The 16,065-nt window shown below is 37.7% G+C and overlaps 2 protein-coding genes and 1 long non-coding RNA gene across 3 annotated transcripts in view; 2 read left to right on the forward strand and 1 right to left on the reverse strand.

The window, feature by feature from the left end:
* Positions 1-15,411, reverse strand: part of PIG-S (phosphatidylinositol glycan anchor biosynthesis class S) — a 91,324-nt gene extending 75,913 nt beyond the window's left edge. The window contains exon 1 of the mRNA XM_028172850.2: positions 15,213-15,411. Within this exon, the coding sequence (XP_028028651.2) occupies positions 15,213-15,246 (34 nt within the window). The 5' untranslated portion in view covers positions 15,247-15,411. The remainder of the gene's footprint in view (positions 1-15,212) is intronic.
* The window catches only part of Indy (tricarboxylate transporter protein I'm not dead yet), a 63,610-nt gene that overhangs the window by 30,829 nt on the left and 16,716 nt on the right, over positions 1-16,065 (forward strand). The window lies entirely within an intron of this gene.
* Positions 3,838-16,065, forward strand: part of LOC149501205 (uncharacterized) — a 69,687-nt gene continuing 57,459 nt past the window's right edge. Inside the window, exon 1 of the long non-coding RNA XR_016324389.1 lies at positions 3,838-4,627. This is a non-coding gene — a long non-coding RNA (uncharacterized LOC149501205). The remainder of the gene's footprint in view (positions 4,628-16,065) is intronic.

A 16,065-nucleotide genomic window follows, 5' to 3' on the forward strand; every position in this document is an offset into this window, starting at 1 on the left:
GATGAACCGTGTCTTCACCATATGTTTGCCAATTTATACTCAAATCAAAAAATACGAAACTTGACTGCGCCAAGCAGCTTATTTTCTTCACTACATAGTATAAAACAAAGTCGCTTTCTCTGTCCCTATGTATGCTTAAATCTTTAAAACTACGCAACAGATTTTGATGCGTTTTTTTTTAATAGATAGAGTAATTGAAGAGGAAGGTTTATATGTATAATAATATCCATTAAATAGTGGAGAAATCAATAATAAATTACAGTTTCCGAAGCGAAGCGAGGGCGGGTCGCTAGTTCAATTATAAATTGTTGATGTTCACATGGTGCGCAATTGGCGAATACGACAAAAAACCAACCAAAATCTTAAACCTCCAAGGTTTTTAATAACAACGTCAATACCAAACAAATAGATTAAACGTTACATTACGAATAGGCCTTTGATCCCAATCTATTTAACAAACAAACGACGAATGATCTTAATATTCGGGAAATAGCTATCCACGCATAAATATTAGAGTTAATCAGGCACTTTTAGTATCAAAACGAAGTAGGTATTTAGTGTAGATTGAAAACTTCTTCTTCTTTTTCTCCACTATATCCCACTAGGTGAGGTCGGTACAGCAAATTTTTCTCTTCCATTCTCTTCTATCAGCCGTCCCTCAACACTCGCTCCTCTCTCTCTCATATTGTCATTCACACACTCCATCCATGTCTTCTTTGGTCGACCAAGAGGTCGGGGAGGGAAAACCCCTCTACCTTGCACTACCATTTCCATACATCTCCTAGATTGAAAACTATTAATATGAATGGAAAATGGAATGGAAAAATGGAATGCCCACGAAATTAAACAAGATTTATAATTTAATTTAGCATTATGCTAGGGCCCCCCTTAGATCTTTTTCATGACATCGTTTCTAAACTCACGAGAATAAGCGCTTTGACTTAATATACAAATGACTGTTTGGATATATTTTTTTCTAGGCTTAGAGTAAGATAATAATTTGTATGATATTTATTATTAGTCGGTATCAATAAATATACGGCATGCTGTTCAAACCTTGTAGTGAATTATATTTTTTATAGAATTTGGCAACATACCAGAGATGTAAATAAGAAATTGCGTTAAACACAAATGTATTCCTAACGTACACGTGTAGCAATCGAAAGTATTGTCAAAACAAAAGTATGTTATCTAAATATATTTGATAAAATTGTTGTAGGCGCTAATTTCAAAAATTCACTAAATTGGTTTAAGGTTTAGCACATCGGCTATGAAAATAAGGAAGGAGCTGATAATGTCTAAATATTTTTGACACTAAAGGTCGTTATGGTTGACACAAGCATTAAATTCGTATTGAAGGTAGCGAGGAAACCATCTCTTAAAAGGCGACCGCGAAATATTTATTTAGTTAGTAATATGTATTAAAAAACGGTAACTGTACACATTTCGAAGATTTGCTCGAGGCCAAGACTCCTTTAGATTTTCCGTGTCTGAGAAAATATAGGTATACTAAATATACTTTAAAAAAAAAAACGCGACGTTTCTAGAATACTTTGCTTCAATACGCATGTTAGATATGTTGTGGATAACGACTTTAGTAATATTAAGACATTATTGTTTTGATAAATATCACAAAAATGTAGGGTAGACGCCGTAACGCCAGAGTATAAAATGGTGGTACGTGTACAGAGTCGTCTCCCACAGACACAGCCCACTGAGTTTCTCGCCGGATCTCCGGAACCGGAAAGGAACCTAACCTAACCGATCCGACCCGGTGGTAGATTCTGCGAAGCACCGCTCTTGCTAGGGTCAGTGTTAGCAATTCTCCGGTTTGAGCCCCGTGAGCTCACCTACACAAGCTAGGGTAAGCTGAAATAGCCTCTCAAGCCTATCAGCATAGGTAGGAAAAAAAAAAAAAAAGAATCGTCTCAGTCAGTCGGTCAGTTGAAACGAAACTGTCGGTCTAGCCTGTCATTGTGAAAATTATGTGTTAAGAGTTTCAATAATTATTATTCAAAAGGTTTTGTTGAGTATTATTGCAATTATCGACTTTTATTGCAATAAACTGAATTCAACCGAGTACTAATGATGACGGAACTGTCGCTGAGCCATCCCTGGCGCCGTCAGATATTTTAATGCAGTTCCAAACTTTAAACTAGAGAATGTTTTATACAAATTTCGATTTAGTACGTCAGTGCAACCTAATTATGCCGTTATTTTGGGTATTCATATTCGGAATACATTAGGTCGGGTCTATATTTTGCCGTTCTGCAGCCTGGCAGTGACTTGGTTGCCGTCACTTGAAGAGTTACTGTTTCACAGTGTGACACCGATGCAACAGACATCTTAAATGCAAAAGAGATTTTACTATACGGGTAATAAATTGTTCTCAATTTAAGCCATTAGAATCTTACTGTTCAAATGTACACAAAATCCAATTTCTTAAGCTCTCGTTTTTTTCCCATAACAATTACAAAGTATGCTAATTTTTTTTTAAGTCTTTTAACGACGTGCATGAATAAATAACACAATACAATCAAACATGTCCTTCACGATTCAATGGTACGCGGCTCACGCATTGAAATTGAAGACGGCATTCAACGTTCGTTACATTAATGAAACGTTTACTGCAATTGATCTGTAAACAGAATTATTCTCCATAATAGGTCTGTCATGGAGATGATGTAAAATAGCCTTGCTATTAGAACTTGATTTGCGGAAAGATTCAATCAGAGAAAGAGCGTATGTGGCTAGCGTGATTATATCTATATATTAATACGTGAAGCAAAAACTTTGTATCCATTTTTACGAAAATTGCGCGGACGGAGGAGTATGAAATTTTTCACACTTATAGAGAATATAGAGAAGAAGTGCACAATGCTAATATTTTTTTTAAATAATGCATAAAAGATACATTAAAACAATAAAGAAAACATTACACACACTACATACCATGTATTGGACGCACACACGCATGCATACTATTTATTGTCAAACTTTTGTTCTTGACGTCTGTTGCCAAATTGAGATTAATTATTGTTTGTCTTTGTTAATATTTTTTATAGTATAGTCTTAGCGAAATTTGTGATTATAGAAGTATAAAATACAATTATAGTAGTCTACAAACTTACAACTCCAATTCATTATAGTCGAATTTCGACTACTGCGGGGCCACTAGTTCTGAATAATCACACTAAACGCATATGCGTTTTTGATAGTTTATCTATTGCGAAATTACAGACAGTCATAGTACCATAAAACGCAGAACTTACAAATACATGTAAAAACTCAAGGTGGTCCAGAAATAAGCACATTGATCATCATTTTCCTAAGTGTACTCCAAAACAACCTGCATCAATCCAACTTTCTTATTGGCTCCTTAGAGAATATTCCCTCGTTTATAGAGGCAGGGAATTCTGGATCTGAAGAAAAGTTTGTCAAGAAATTCCGACGCGTCAAATAAATTACTGAGTTACTAATTTAGAAATAGATTAGTCCTTTTTACTTATTGACAATGGAACGAACTAATATTTAAATGTTAAGAACATTACATACTTAACGCATCTTACATAACAACATTCAATGGCGTCTAAGTATTTGTGATGACGTCTGAAATTACCATAGTCAATTCTTTTTTTTTTTTTATTTTTTTTTTATTGCTTAGATGGTTGGACGAGCTCACAGCCCACCTGGTGTTAAGTGGTAACTGGAGCCCATAGACATCCACAACGTAAATGCGCCACCCACCTTGAGATACAAGTTCTAAGGTCTCATTTATAGTAACGATGGCTGCCCCACCCTTCAAACCGAAACGCATTACTGCTTCACGGCAGAAATAGGCGGGGCGGTGGTACCTACCCGTGCGGACTCACAAGAGGTCCTACCACCAGTAATTACGCAAATTATAATTTTGCGGGTTTGATTTTTATTGCACGATGTTATTCCTTCACCGTGGAAGTCAATCGTGAACATTTGTTGAGTACGTATTTCATTTGAAAAATTGGTACCCGCCTGAGGGATTCGAACACCGGTGCATCGCTTCAACACGAATGCACCGGACGTCTTATCCGTTAGGCCACGACGACTTTAGACACGAACATTTTAAGTGTCTTTGCTTTTTAATGCAAATGAAATATTTACGACGTAATTTTCTAGTCTGGGGTCATATAATAGCAAACTAATGTTAATTAGCAAACGTAATAAAAGACAAAAATCGTCACGTATAATTCGTATAGTCGTCGTGGCCTAAAGGATAAGACGTCCGGTGCATTCGTATCGAGCGATGCACTGGTGTTCGAATCTCGCTGGCGGGTACCAATTTTTCTAATGAAATACGTACTCAACAAATGTTCACGATTGACTTCCACGGTGAAGGAATAACATCGTGTAATAAAAATCAAACCCGCAAAATTATAATTTGCGTAATTACTGGTGGTAGGACCTCTTGTGAGTCCGCACGGGTAGGTACCACCGCCCCGCCTATTTCTGCCGTGAAGCAGTAATGCGTTTCGGTTTGAAGGGTGGGGCAGCCGTTGTGACTATACTGAGACCTTAGAACTATATCTCAAGGTGTGTGGCGCATTTACGTTGTAGATGTCTATGGGCTCCAGTAACCACTTAACACCAGGTGGGCTGTGAGCTCGTCCACACATCTAAGCAATAAAAAAATAAAAAATTCGGTGTAAAAATAAAACACCCACATATGAATATATATATACTGCACTAGCTGACCCGGCAGACTTCGTAATGCCTCAATCGCTAAAAAAAAACCTACACTTTTGTATAAAATAAACTTAAAATAAACAAAAGGAATCCGTCCGACACGGGGGGAGGGACATCAAAGGAAAAAGAAAATTGTTATTTTTATTTAATTCCGAGCATTTTCATATTTATCTACCTTTTAAACCTTCTCTGGATTTCCACAAATAATTCAAGACCAAAATTAGCCAAATCGGTCCAGCCGTTCTCGAGTTTTAGCGAGACTAACGAACAGCAATTCATTTTTATATATATAGATTAGACGAATATACATTCGACGGATTTAACCGTATTATGCAACGTAAGCAAGGAACCCATCATGTGATTCGTGCCGCTTGCAGAAGCCATTAATAAACATAATATCGGATGCTACGCGTTCTCAAATGTACCGCCCATTATTCAAGATCATCAAGACAGCCGAAGATACAATTTAGAACCAGAGGCAATAAACAATGCGCATACCGAATATGTTTTGGTTCGAACCGGTTGCCGTGTTATATTGCCGAATGTTTGATCAAACTGTGGTGAAGCTGTTGACGTCATCAGACACGCCCCCCCTTATATTAAAAACTCCAGCGTCACAGATGTGGGCGTTTGTCTTGAAGCACCTTGGACTTTGGACGTTGTTTTGTTCATGAAAGTTTTCCTTGGTTCGGTTTGCTTTCGCTCATTTTTCTTGGTGATTACTCCGAGGAAGTGTATACGATGATTTTCGTTTTTCACAACACGTTTTTTTTATCGCTTCTTCTTTCTATATTAACATAATGAGACTGTTTACTTTATTAACGGTCTTTACTGAGGTTGATAAGAAAATGTTAACTATGAATGTGGAAGGATATAGAGGAAGAGGTAGACCTAAGAAGAAATAGATGGATTGCGTGAAAGACGATATGGGTAAGAGGGTAGTGAGCAAAGAAATGGTATATGATAGAAGAGTATGGAAGGAGAAAACATGTTGCGCCGACCCCCGGTGACCGGGAGAAGGGCAGGATAATGATGATGATAATACTTTATTAACGGCCGTGAAATCAAACGATGCGTATTTTGTCATCTTAATCTATACTTCTATACTAATATATAAATCTACAGTGGTTTTTACGGATGTTCCGTTATAACTACTGAACCATGCATCCGATTGACTTGAAACTTGGTATCCATGTAAAAAATACATATACTTAATGGATAGGCTAATGAGGTGAGTGTTGGACTCCCTAATAATAATGACAATAAATAGTAATGTTGATTTATGTTCGCGGGCGAGTACGACTAGTTTCTCATAATGTAGTAGTAGTCATTTTTAGAAGTACGAAAACAAAGTTGTTTTTTTTTAATGAACATCGTAGGTAGTTTTTCGAACTCTTTCCGATCTCCGTGGTCGTTTTGAGCTTTTTATTAATATATTTCAATTGAACAGAATTATCTGGCAAACAGGAGGTAAATTGGTTAAGGTACCTAATGTATTGATGTGATGAACACTGTAGTGTATGAATTGAATACTGGTGTGGTGGGTAGCCATCATACAACGCAAGATAATTGACAGATGCCTGAATCTCGCTTACGACATTTTCAAGATAAGTTTGCATATATGTAAGTTCCGAACAACAACATTTGGACCGTCGGTCTACCGAGCAATATCACCCGCTAGGTGGAAGATCTTCCCTTTGTCATACGCCCCAAACTGGCGTTTCTATAACGACGGAAATATCTTTCAACACAATTGTATGTTTCTCTTATTTGTTTATCGCTTAGGTGGATGAACGAGCTCACCATCCACCTGATGTTAAGTGATTACCGGAGCCCATAGACATATACAACGTAAATGCCACCACACATCTTGAGACATGAGTTCTAAGGTGTCAGTCAGTATAGTTACAACGGCTGCCCCACCCTTCAAACCGAAACGCATTACTGCTTCACGGCAGAAATAGGCGGGGTGGTAGTACCTACTCGTGCGGACTCACAAGACATCCTACCACCAGTAAAAGTTTGTACAAGACTTTTGTTGTGACTGTCGATTTTTACATACAAAATAATATAACATGTTAAACTGGTACACATAACAAAAAACCCAAAACGCAAGGTTTATTGACAATGTCATTAGCTTGTTTCCGTACGTACATTACAAGCAACTTACTATTTTTCAGCAGCAATAGTGCGTGTCAATAAGTTATCCAAACTTCAGTTCTCCTTTAGTTTAGTTTACTGCTAAACAGAATTAACACATTTTTGCTAAAATCGTGACTGGCCATTAGAATTCTATTTAACATGTAAAAATTTTCAAGCATCTTCTATTTACTAATGCGAATCATGTGATGTGTGAGCTTTTGCAAAAATGGAATAAGATTCATAGCGGAGTAGGTACCTTGTAAGGAATTCGCGAGTCTTTGACATGATCGACAATTATAAATTGTTATTGGCACTTCAAGAGCTCAACAAAAAAACAAATCGATTCAAACCATGAAAAAGTAAATCCTTTAGGCAAGAGATATCTGCTTTGCTATCTATCATAATACTAGTTATTGTCAGCGGAGATTAGGACCTTTAGTCTTAGGCCCGTCAAACCCTGGTATAAAATGAATGTGTTTCAGATTGAAGGGTGGGTTTGAACAGATATTAAGGGCATCCGATATTGTACTTCAAATAGTAGTTGGGATTATGGCATCGGTAGTAAGTGTGCTAAACATTTTACGGACAAAGCCTTTTTTGTTATAAAATATATTATAGTACCCACTTTCTATCATATATTTTTCAACAAACGTCGTATCCAAACCACGATTAAAAAGGGGTCCATAATAGGGATGTGAAAAAAGAATCAATATGGAAATAATCGATTAAAATCGATTTTTTTAAAGTAAAAATAATTTTATTTTCAATGTTGATTATTCTAAAACTTTAATTTGTGTTAATAGTCTGTTGTTTATTTTTAATTAATAAAACATATACACAATAAATAAAATATTTAAGGTATATTAATAATTTTGAAATTAATTAAAAAATTAAGATATAATCGATAATTTCTTAAAGAAAAATCGATTAATTAAAATCGTTTTTTTATGCAGAATCTTACAACCCTAGTCGAAAGACCTTTGACAAAAATGTGGTCGAGTTGATTAACAAAAATCTAGCATGAACCGGTTCAAACATTCATTTTAACCGGTAATATCTTGATAGAATAAAATTTTATAAATGTACCGCTTATTCTTCTCAATACTAAACAAATCCGTGTACAAACAACCGGTAGCTTCATCTTTGATCATAAAAACTTATCAGCGGCATCCTTGCGAATCATAATGATAAGCCTTACCGCATTGTGTACGCGTTTTTTTTACCTACATAAGTTGATAGTCTTGTAACCTAAGTGGGTTAATTTGCTCGCCGAGCCCTTCATGGTAAGCGACGGGTTCGACGAGAAAGAGTACGTGTAGCCGTCCTAACTATTTCTACTTGACTTTCTGCTTGAAGAGGGGGGTTATTATTTTTTGCCCCTTATTCCATTGGGGCTGAGATTTCGATTTAAGGTCTTGCTGGTATAAGCCGCACACGAGTGACGCTTGGCCTCATGTGACTATCGAAGAAATCATATTCCAGACCACAAAGTGGAATACCCAAATGTTTTGACAATAATGATTGCAGCGGGCTTAGTTTAGTCCAGGGGTTCCCAAACTCATTTTGTCTACTGTCCACTATGAGAATAAATTATTTTTTAGCGCCCCCCTTTTTTTATCTATTTAAAACCATTATAGCGAGAGCTCAGTCGGTGTCTAAGAATCCTCCTAAATGAAATTACAAATCGCCTTCTAACCCTCTACACAACGCCCCCATTTTTTCCTGGGTCTGTTACCGTCCCCCTCTAGGCCTTTTTTTTCTCGGGCCGGCTGCCGAACCTCCTACGAGGTCCCCGCGCCTAGGGGGCGCGCGGTGTATGTGGGACTTGACGATCTGAATAGTAGACCGCGGGCCCAAGGAATTTTAGGGTTCACCCACTAAACGACTCCCCTACGCTCGTTGCCAAAGTGTCCGATCCCCTCCGGGGTCAGAACCCGGATGAGGTAGGGGGGTTACCGCGGTCAACACTGCAACCAGACAGCGCAGCTCACCCCAAGGACGCCCAGCCGACGGAGCCTTCGAGGCGAATTGAAGGCTCTGACACGTCGGCCGTCTCGGTAACTAGGCCTGCAGCGTCCACAAGGGGGCGTTATCGCCCACTTTGGGAAAGGCTAGTTTAGTCTGTGTCGAGTCGTCGCACCATAAACAGGTTGCAAACTGACGCGCCTTTTATCATTATCATCCTACATAATACACACACTCTTTAAATAAACACAGACTCAATTGACTCAATACGATCATTGACCACTTCGAACAACGATGCTTCGTGACATAAATAAATAAGAAAGGATTCTGTGCCCATAAGGGCTCACAAACTATCCGGTATCTGCTAATGTATCCTATTATAAAATTCAAGCCTATCTTAGAAAAAGACGTTGTTAATCATCTCACACTTGTAGACAAGTAATCCGTAATTACACTTATGTATAACGATTCAGTATTCAGGTGCCGGCATGCCAACTACCCGGCCGTAAAAATATAACGCCGAGCAACGGGCGGTGGTCAAGTAACCCGGACTAGGGCTTCAGTAGCCCAGAGGGACTAAATCGCCTCTGAAATTCTGCTGTGGAAGGACGCGGGAACCCCACCACTAGCAATTTTCCCTAGAAAACCTTTACATATGTATTCCGTAAACTTCACGATCCTCAGTACTGAGGAACACGACGCACGGAGCAGGAGGATAACGATTCAGTGGCCCAAGCTAAGGTTTCAACTATTGACATCAAAATGTAACTATACTTCAGACCTTAGAACTTGTATCTCAAGGTGGGTGGCGCATTTACGTTGTGGATGTCTATGGACTCTAGTAACGACTTAACACCAGGTGGGCTGTGAGATCGTCCTCCCATCTAAGCAATAAATAAAAAAATACAAGTCATTTAAAATTATCCAAGTCAAAACCTTGATAAGTTTACTTTCTAACTAGAAACAACTGCTCGAATTGACATTAACAATATATAACACGAGCATAATACATAACTAAGTTTTATTAATTAAAACTATAATAAATAAAACTGAACGGCACTGTTGCTCATTTTCCTGATTCGTGCATTCGGTTTCCGGATTGGTGACGTCATAGGTTCACGGCCTCAGTCTTTAGCGAACGGACAAAGTTAATTGAATTGCGTCCGTGGCTTTGCAGACAGGTCGCCCGGTATAATAATATCGAGTGCATTGAACGTTCAAGAAAGACTGCCGATTAAAGAATGAAATCGTAAATTAAGATCATACCCGCAAAATACCAAATATAAAAACCTTTTTTTTTTAAGCTGAACTCTCAAAAAATATTCATCTATACATATAAATAAAATTGGAGTGTCTTTTTGTAATATTGTAAAGCTTTTTACTACATTCATACAATATATATATATACGGTACATACACCAAAATAGCATTTTTTACAATTTTTGTCTGTCTGTCTGTTTGTTCCGGCTAATCTCTGGAACGACTGGACCGATTTTGACGGGACTTTCACTGATAGGTAGCTGATGATATAAGGAGTAACTTAGGCTTACTTTTTTTAGACTAGCTTCGCCCCGTGGCTTCACCAGCGGTACGACAATAACCGCGGGTAACATCGCGGGACGCAGCTATCAATAATAAAATTTAATGTTTCCGAAGCGAAGCGAGGGCGGGTCGCTAGTTAAAAATAAATAAAAGAAAGATAGAATGATTAAAACGCACGACCGTAAAAGTAGTTTTAAAATTATCTAGAACTCAGGAAAACCGAAGAAAAATACAATACAAAAAAACGTCTATATATTCCTGTACATCCTGGTGGTAGGACCTTTTGTGAGTCCGCGCGGGTAGGTACCACCACCCTGCCTGTTTCTGCCGTGAAGCAATAATGCGTTTCGGTTTGAAAGGTGGGGCAGCCGTTGTAACTACACTTGAGACCTTAGAACTTATATCTCAAGGTGGGTGGCGCACTTACGTTGTGGATGTCTATGGGCTCCAGTAACCACTTAACACCAGGTGGGCTGTGAGCTCGTCCAGCCATCTAAGCAATAAAAAAAATAAAAAATTGTTATAAATGCAGCATACACAGTAACAATGTATTCATTAACGCATTTGAACCACTAAACATATAATTATCAAGATAGTTCAGGTTCAGGTTATAATGGGTTTTTTCTTCGTGTAATAAACGACAGAATGTTGACCAAAGTTAGTTCTGTAGTGTGGCATTCAAAGGTTTTCCTGTTTGAAACACGGCTTCCTAAGCGTCGATTGCACAAAACATCAACTTTCAAGAATACGCGGAAATCCGTTATCACCGTGGATGAGTTCGTATTAAAAATAATACACCTTGTCTTTTTCTACACTCATTTTTTTATTTTTTTATTGCTTTGATGGATGGACGAGCTCACAGCCCACCTGGTGTTAAGTGGTTACTGGAGCCCATAGACATCTACAACGTAAATGCGCCACCCACCTCGAGATATAAGTTCTAAGGTCTCAGTATAGTTACAACGGCTACCCCACCCTTCGAACCGAAACGCATTACTGCTTCACGGCGGAAATAGGCGGGGTGGTGGTACCTACCCGTGCGGACTCCCAAGCGGTCCTACCACCAGTGGTTACGCAAATTATAATTTTGCGGGTTTGATTTTTATTACACGATGTTATTCCTTCACCGTGGAAGTCAATCGTGAACATTTGTTGAGTACGTATTTCATTAGAAAAATTGGTACCCGCCTGCGGGATTCGAACACCGGTGCATCGCTACACACGAATGCACCGGACGTCTTATCCTAAATGACCTCTCGACATGTAACAGGCTTTGATAATCATTATTTTTGGGCCAACTTGCAATTTTAGTTTGATAACTAAGCCCTATACACTAGATTGGCTTTAAGCAGTCTCAGTTATTTGCTGTAATGCTGTTCATAATGTAAATGAAGCTTAAATTTTGCACAATGAAAGAATGTAATCATTAATAAAAAATTAAATTATCATTAACTTTTTTTTTTTAGTTAATTAGAAATGTTTTTACTCAGTACGCACAATAATTATTCCTTTCTTCTTGCTTTACTGGTGGTAGGACCTCTTGTGAGTCCGCACGGGTAGGTACCACCGCCCCGTCTATTTCTGCCGTGAAGCAGTAATTCGTTTCGGCTTGAAGGGCGGGGCAGCCGTTGTAACTACATATACTGAGACCTTAGAAATTATATCTCAAGGTGTGTTGCGCATTTACGTTGTAGATGTCTATGGGTTCCAGTAACCACTTAATACCAGGTGGGCTGTGAGCTCGTGCACTCACCTAAGCAATAAAAAAAAAATTGCTGTAAAATAGAAGCAACGCTACTCTATACTGATATTACGACGATCGTGGTGTGTTCATTAATGGACGAGAAATCAGGCATGCGGACGTGGATCGAATTTATTTTAATATGGCGGCAAACAGTCTGTGAACTTTTTTTCCAGTTTCCGTTTTGTTCATACACATTTATTACCCACAAATTATGAAGTTATAACAAAAAGTGCAACATGCATGCATAAAACGCCCTGAGGAATTGTTTAAGATGATTCCATCATCTCGTTTTTACCATCGCACCGCCCGCCACCGGAGTAGAGGTCATCCATACTACCTGGAGCCACTGTGTTCATCCACAGTGCGTTTCCAGAGATCTTTTTTGCCACGTACCATCCGGCTTTGGAATGAGCTTCCCTCCACGGTGTTTCCCGAACGCTATCACATGTCCTTCTTCAAACGAAGCTTGTTGAGAGTACTTAAAGGTAGGCAGCGGCTTGGCTCTGCCCCTGGCATTGCTGAAATCCATGGGCGACGGTAACCACTCACCATCAGGTGAGCCATATGCTCGTCTGCCTACAAGGGCAATAAAAAAACGTAGTACTGATAGATATAGGTATACTTAAATAGTGATGCTATCTTTTTATTTTAAATTAACTACCACTGTTATGTGTGTATTGCCGTTGCCAGGGTATACAATCTACAAAAAAAAACAACTTACATAAGAATTGGCAACACATCTATCGCCATATTCAAACATCCCAAAGCAATTTGTGAGCAAAAGAAAATAAAAGCAAAACATATATTGGCATACAGTCGTGGCATCAATTACGTAAAATATAGGTTCATTAAGGAATGCTGAAAGATTCCGAATAGATTTAAATAAATTCATCGCCTTAAGCATCCCGAATGGATCATGAAATGTTTTAGCTCTGACTGTAAACACCATTTAAAGAAACCTAATTCTTTTTTCGATAAATGAATTGAGAAATACCCTGTTTTGTATTCTTAGTGCCAGTTTTTTAGCGTTATCGATAGCGTAAAAGTTGGAACGCTTGCCTACGTTTGCCGCTAGGGACGCTGTTCCAACTGCATAAAAATTTGAGTTAACTTTTACGCTATCGAGAACGTTAAAATACTTTTAAAAAGCACACTGGTCGACAAGAAACGGGTTTCTCAGCGGCAAACGGGAAGCGAGCAGTATACAATTTTAAAGAAAAGTAGTATGCGATAATAATGGCAAAAAACGGGTTGAATTTAGCTTTTAATATTTTGTATGTTGCGCGTAAAGAAGCGGGAATGCAAATGGGTTGTTCGTGAGTTCTAAATTAAAAATTACATTGTTCAGTAAACTTTTTGAAAATCATACGCCTTCAAGGAGGATTCATTAGATCTCACAAAGATGGCGTTACAATCATGTAAGCTCTAAATCTATCACTGTTTTGCAAAATAAAAACCACCATCACTATCCCTGAAAATCACAAATCTGACCATTAGGTACCTATTTGTTTCTCTATTTGCGTCTCATAGTATATTCATGTTTTTGAGAGTAACATTAACTACATTGGCACAATATTTGATTTAGGTACATTAGATAAAATGTTGATATTTTAAGCACCATAAAATGTATTATAATAAAAATATTTTACCTATGCTGAGGTAATAGTAAAATGCACAGCAAATAATTTAGTCAATCATGATTTTAACTTATTTTTTATTGCCTAGTTTGATGAGTGAGCTCATGGCCTAAATGGCTTTTGATTAGTTACTGGAGCTTAGAGACATGACAACAGAATACCGCCACACGCTGTGTCATGAAGTCAAAGCCTCAAAGGCTCACACGAGACTCTACTACTATAATCATGAAAAATATTACTTGCTGGTTTGATTTTAATATATAATGTATTTTTTCTTCTTGGCAGTCATTTCTGAACGCATTAATTACATATTTCAATCTTTTTTGACCTGCGTGAAGTTTTTTGATTCGAAACTGGGCATGTTATTTTTGAGGCCACAATAACTTTTCACCTCCCTCGCCTTGAGATTAAGACTAGTCTCAATTAACTTAAAAAACATAAAATAATTACTAAAATACATAAATATAAAAAGTATAACAAAAGCCCAAAACAGAAGGAAGAAAAGGAAATATGAGAATGAAGTTATAAAAGATCATTCATCATCAAAAAGAACCAAAGTCGACGACATAGCTCTCAAAGTATGCAGGTTGAAGTGGCAATGGGCCAGTCACATCTGTCGAGCCAGCGACGCCAGGTGGGGGAGGAAAGTCCTCGAATGGAGGCCACGGATGGGCACAAGGAGCGTGGGGAGTCCTCCAACCAGGTGGACTGACGACTTAGTGCGCACGGCGGGAAGTCGTTGGATGCGGAAGGCGGAGGACCGCATTATGTGGAAGGCATTGGGGAAGGCCTATGTCCAGCAGTGGGCAGATAAAGGCTGATGATTATGATGATGATGATGATGATGATGATGATGATGATGATGATGATGATGATGATGATGATGATGATTCATCATGAGCTCATAGACATCCACTAGATAGGCCTCGCACAAAGATCACCACAATGATAGGTCCTGGGCAGCCCTATATGGGAGAGAGAGAGAGAGAGAGAGAGAAGAGTCAGTGTTGAGATGACGGCTGATAGAAGAGAATGGAACAGAAAAAATCGCTGAGCCGACCCTACCTAGTGGGATTAGGTGGAGACAAAGAAGAAGAAGCCAGTTAACCAAATAATGAGTGTATCATTTTCTTTAAAGACAAAAATCTTGTTGTTATTAAACGGTATTTATTGCACACACATAAATTCTGATTTTTAACCTTAACAAATTGATCTGTGTGATGAGGTCAATATATGATATCTGTTATTACAATGAAATATATAATTGTAGCTATTTACATCAAATCTAAATATTAGTTAGATTGCTTACCTGAAGCATTTACAAATTTATAACCTATAATTTAAAAACATTTTATGCTTATTGCCAAAATTGTATTTATTTTGTCCCAGAATACATATATGTGTATATGATCATTTGTATTATGTAAAATTACTAGGTTTAAACTAGAAATATGACTTACCATCAGCATTGCTTATATTATTTTCACTTCCCATTTTCAACACTGGCCGTGTTTATTGGTTGCTAACTATTACGAGGTGTGTTACAATCACTGTTCACTATTTTTCCTTCAAAATGAATTCAAAGTGTATGTTATAAATCGAAAAAATACCACATTTACTGTTTATCAGCTGTTTTAGTAAACAAATTTATGAAACTGACATTTATTTTTGTTATGTTGGTCATCGTTTTTTTTGTACAATTTTTCCTTATTAGGAAAGGCAAAAGGATCGAATCCCATACAGCCTTGTCTGTTCTATATAATTTCTGAAATAAGGTCATTTGCATTATCTTTTGATTGTTATTATAAATAGGGATTTTATGACCTGGTATCTAAGACCTTTAGGTCAAGTCTTATTTTAATTAAATTCTTATTTTTATGAAAAATGATAATATTATGAAGTGAAATGAAATGAAGTTGATTAATATGAAACATGGCATGAAATGAAGTGAAATGAAATAAAATGAGTTGAGATGATATGGTATGCAATATAATCTCAGTAATATGGTGGCCATTTACTGAGATTTTTTCAGTGGACTTTTTGGAGGATCCCGAGAAGTTACATCCAGCGGCTTTGTTTTATTTTCCCACATTTGCGCACTTTCACAGTTAATAAACCACCGTTATTACACATTGAAACCTGAAGAAACACTAAATAGAAAAAATAAAACAAATGACACAACTTCAGTTCTCGCGTTCCCGCCAAAAAGTCTTTTGGTTATGTATCTTCAATGTTCAGAATACGTGCATCAGGGAGCAATAAGAAAAAAAAACGTGTGAATTAAAGTGCGAACAAAATATTTTTTGTCGTAAT

Source organism: Bombyx mandarina, chromosome 16 (assembly GCF_030267445.1).
Source record: "Bombyx mandarina strain Sakado chromosome 16, ASM3026744v2".
Lineage (NCBI taxonomy): Eukaryota > Metazoa > Arthropoda > Insecta > Lepidoptera > Bombycidae > Bombyx > Bombyx mandarina.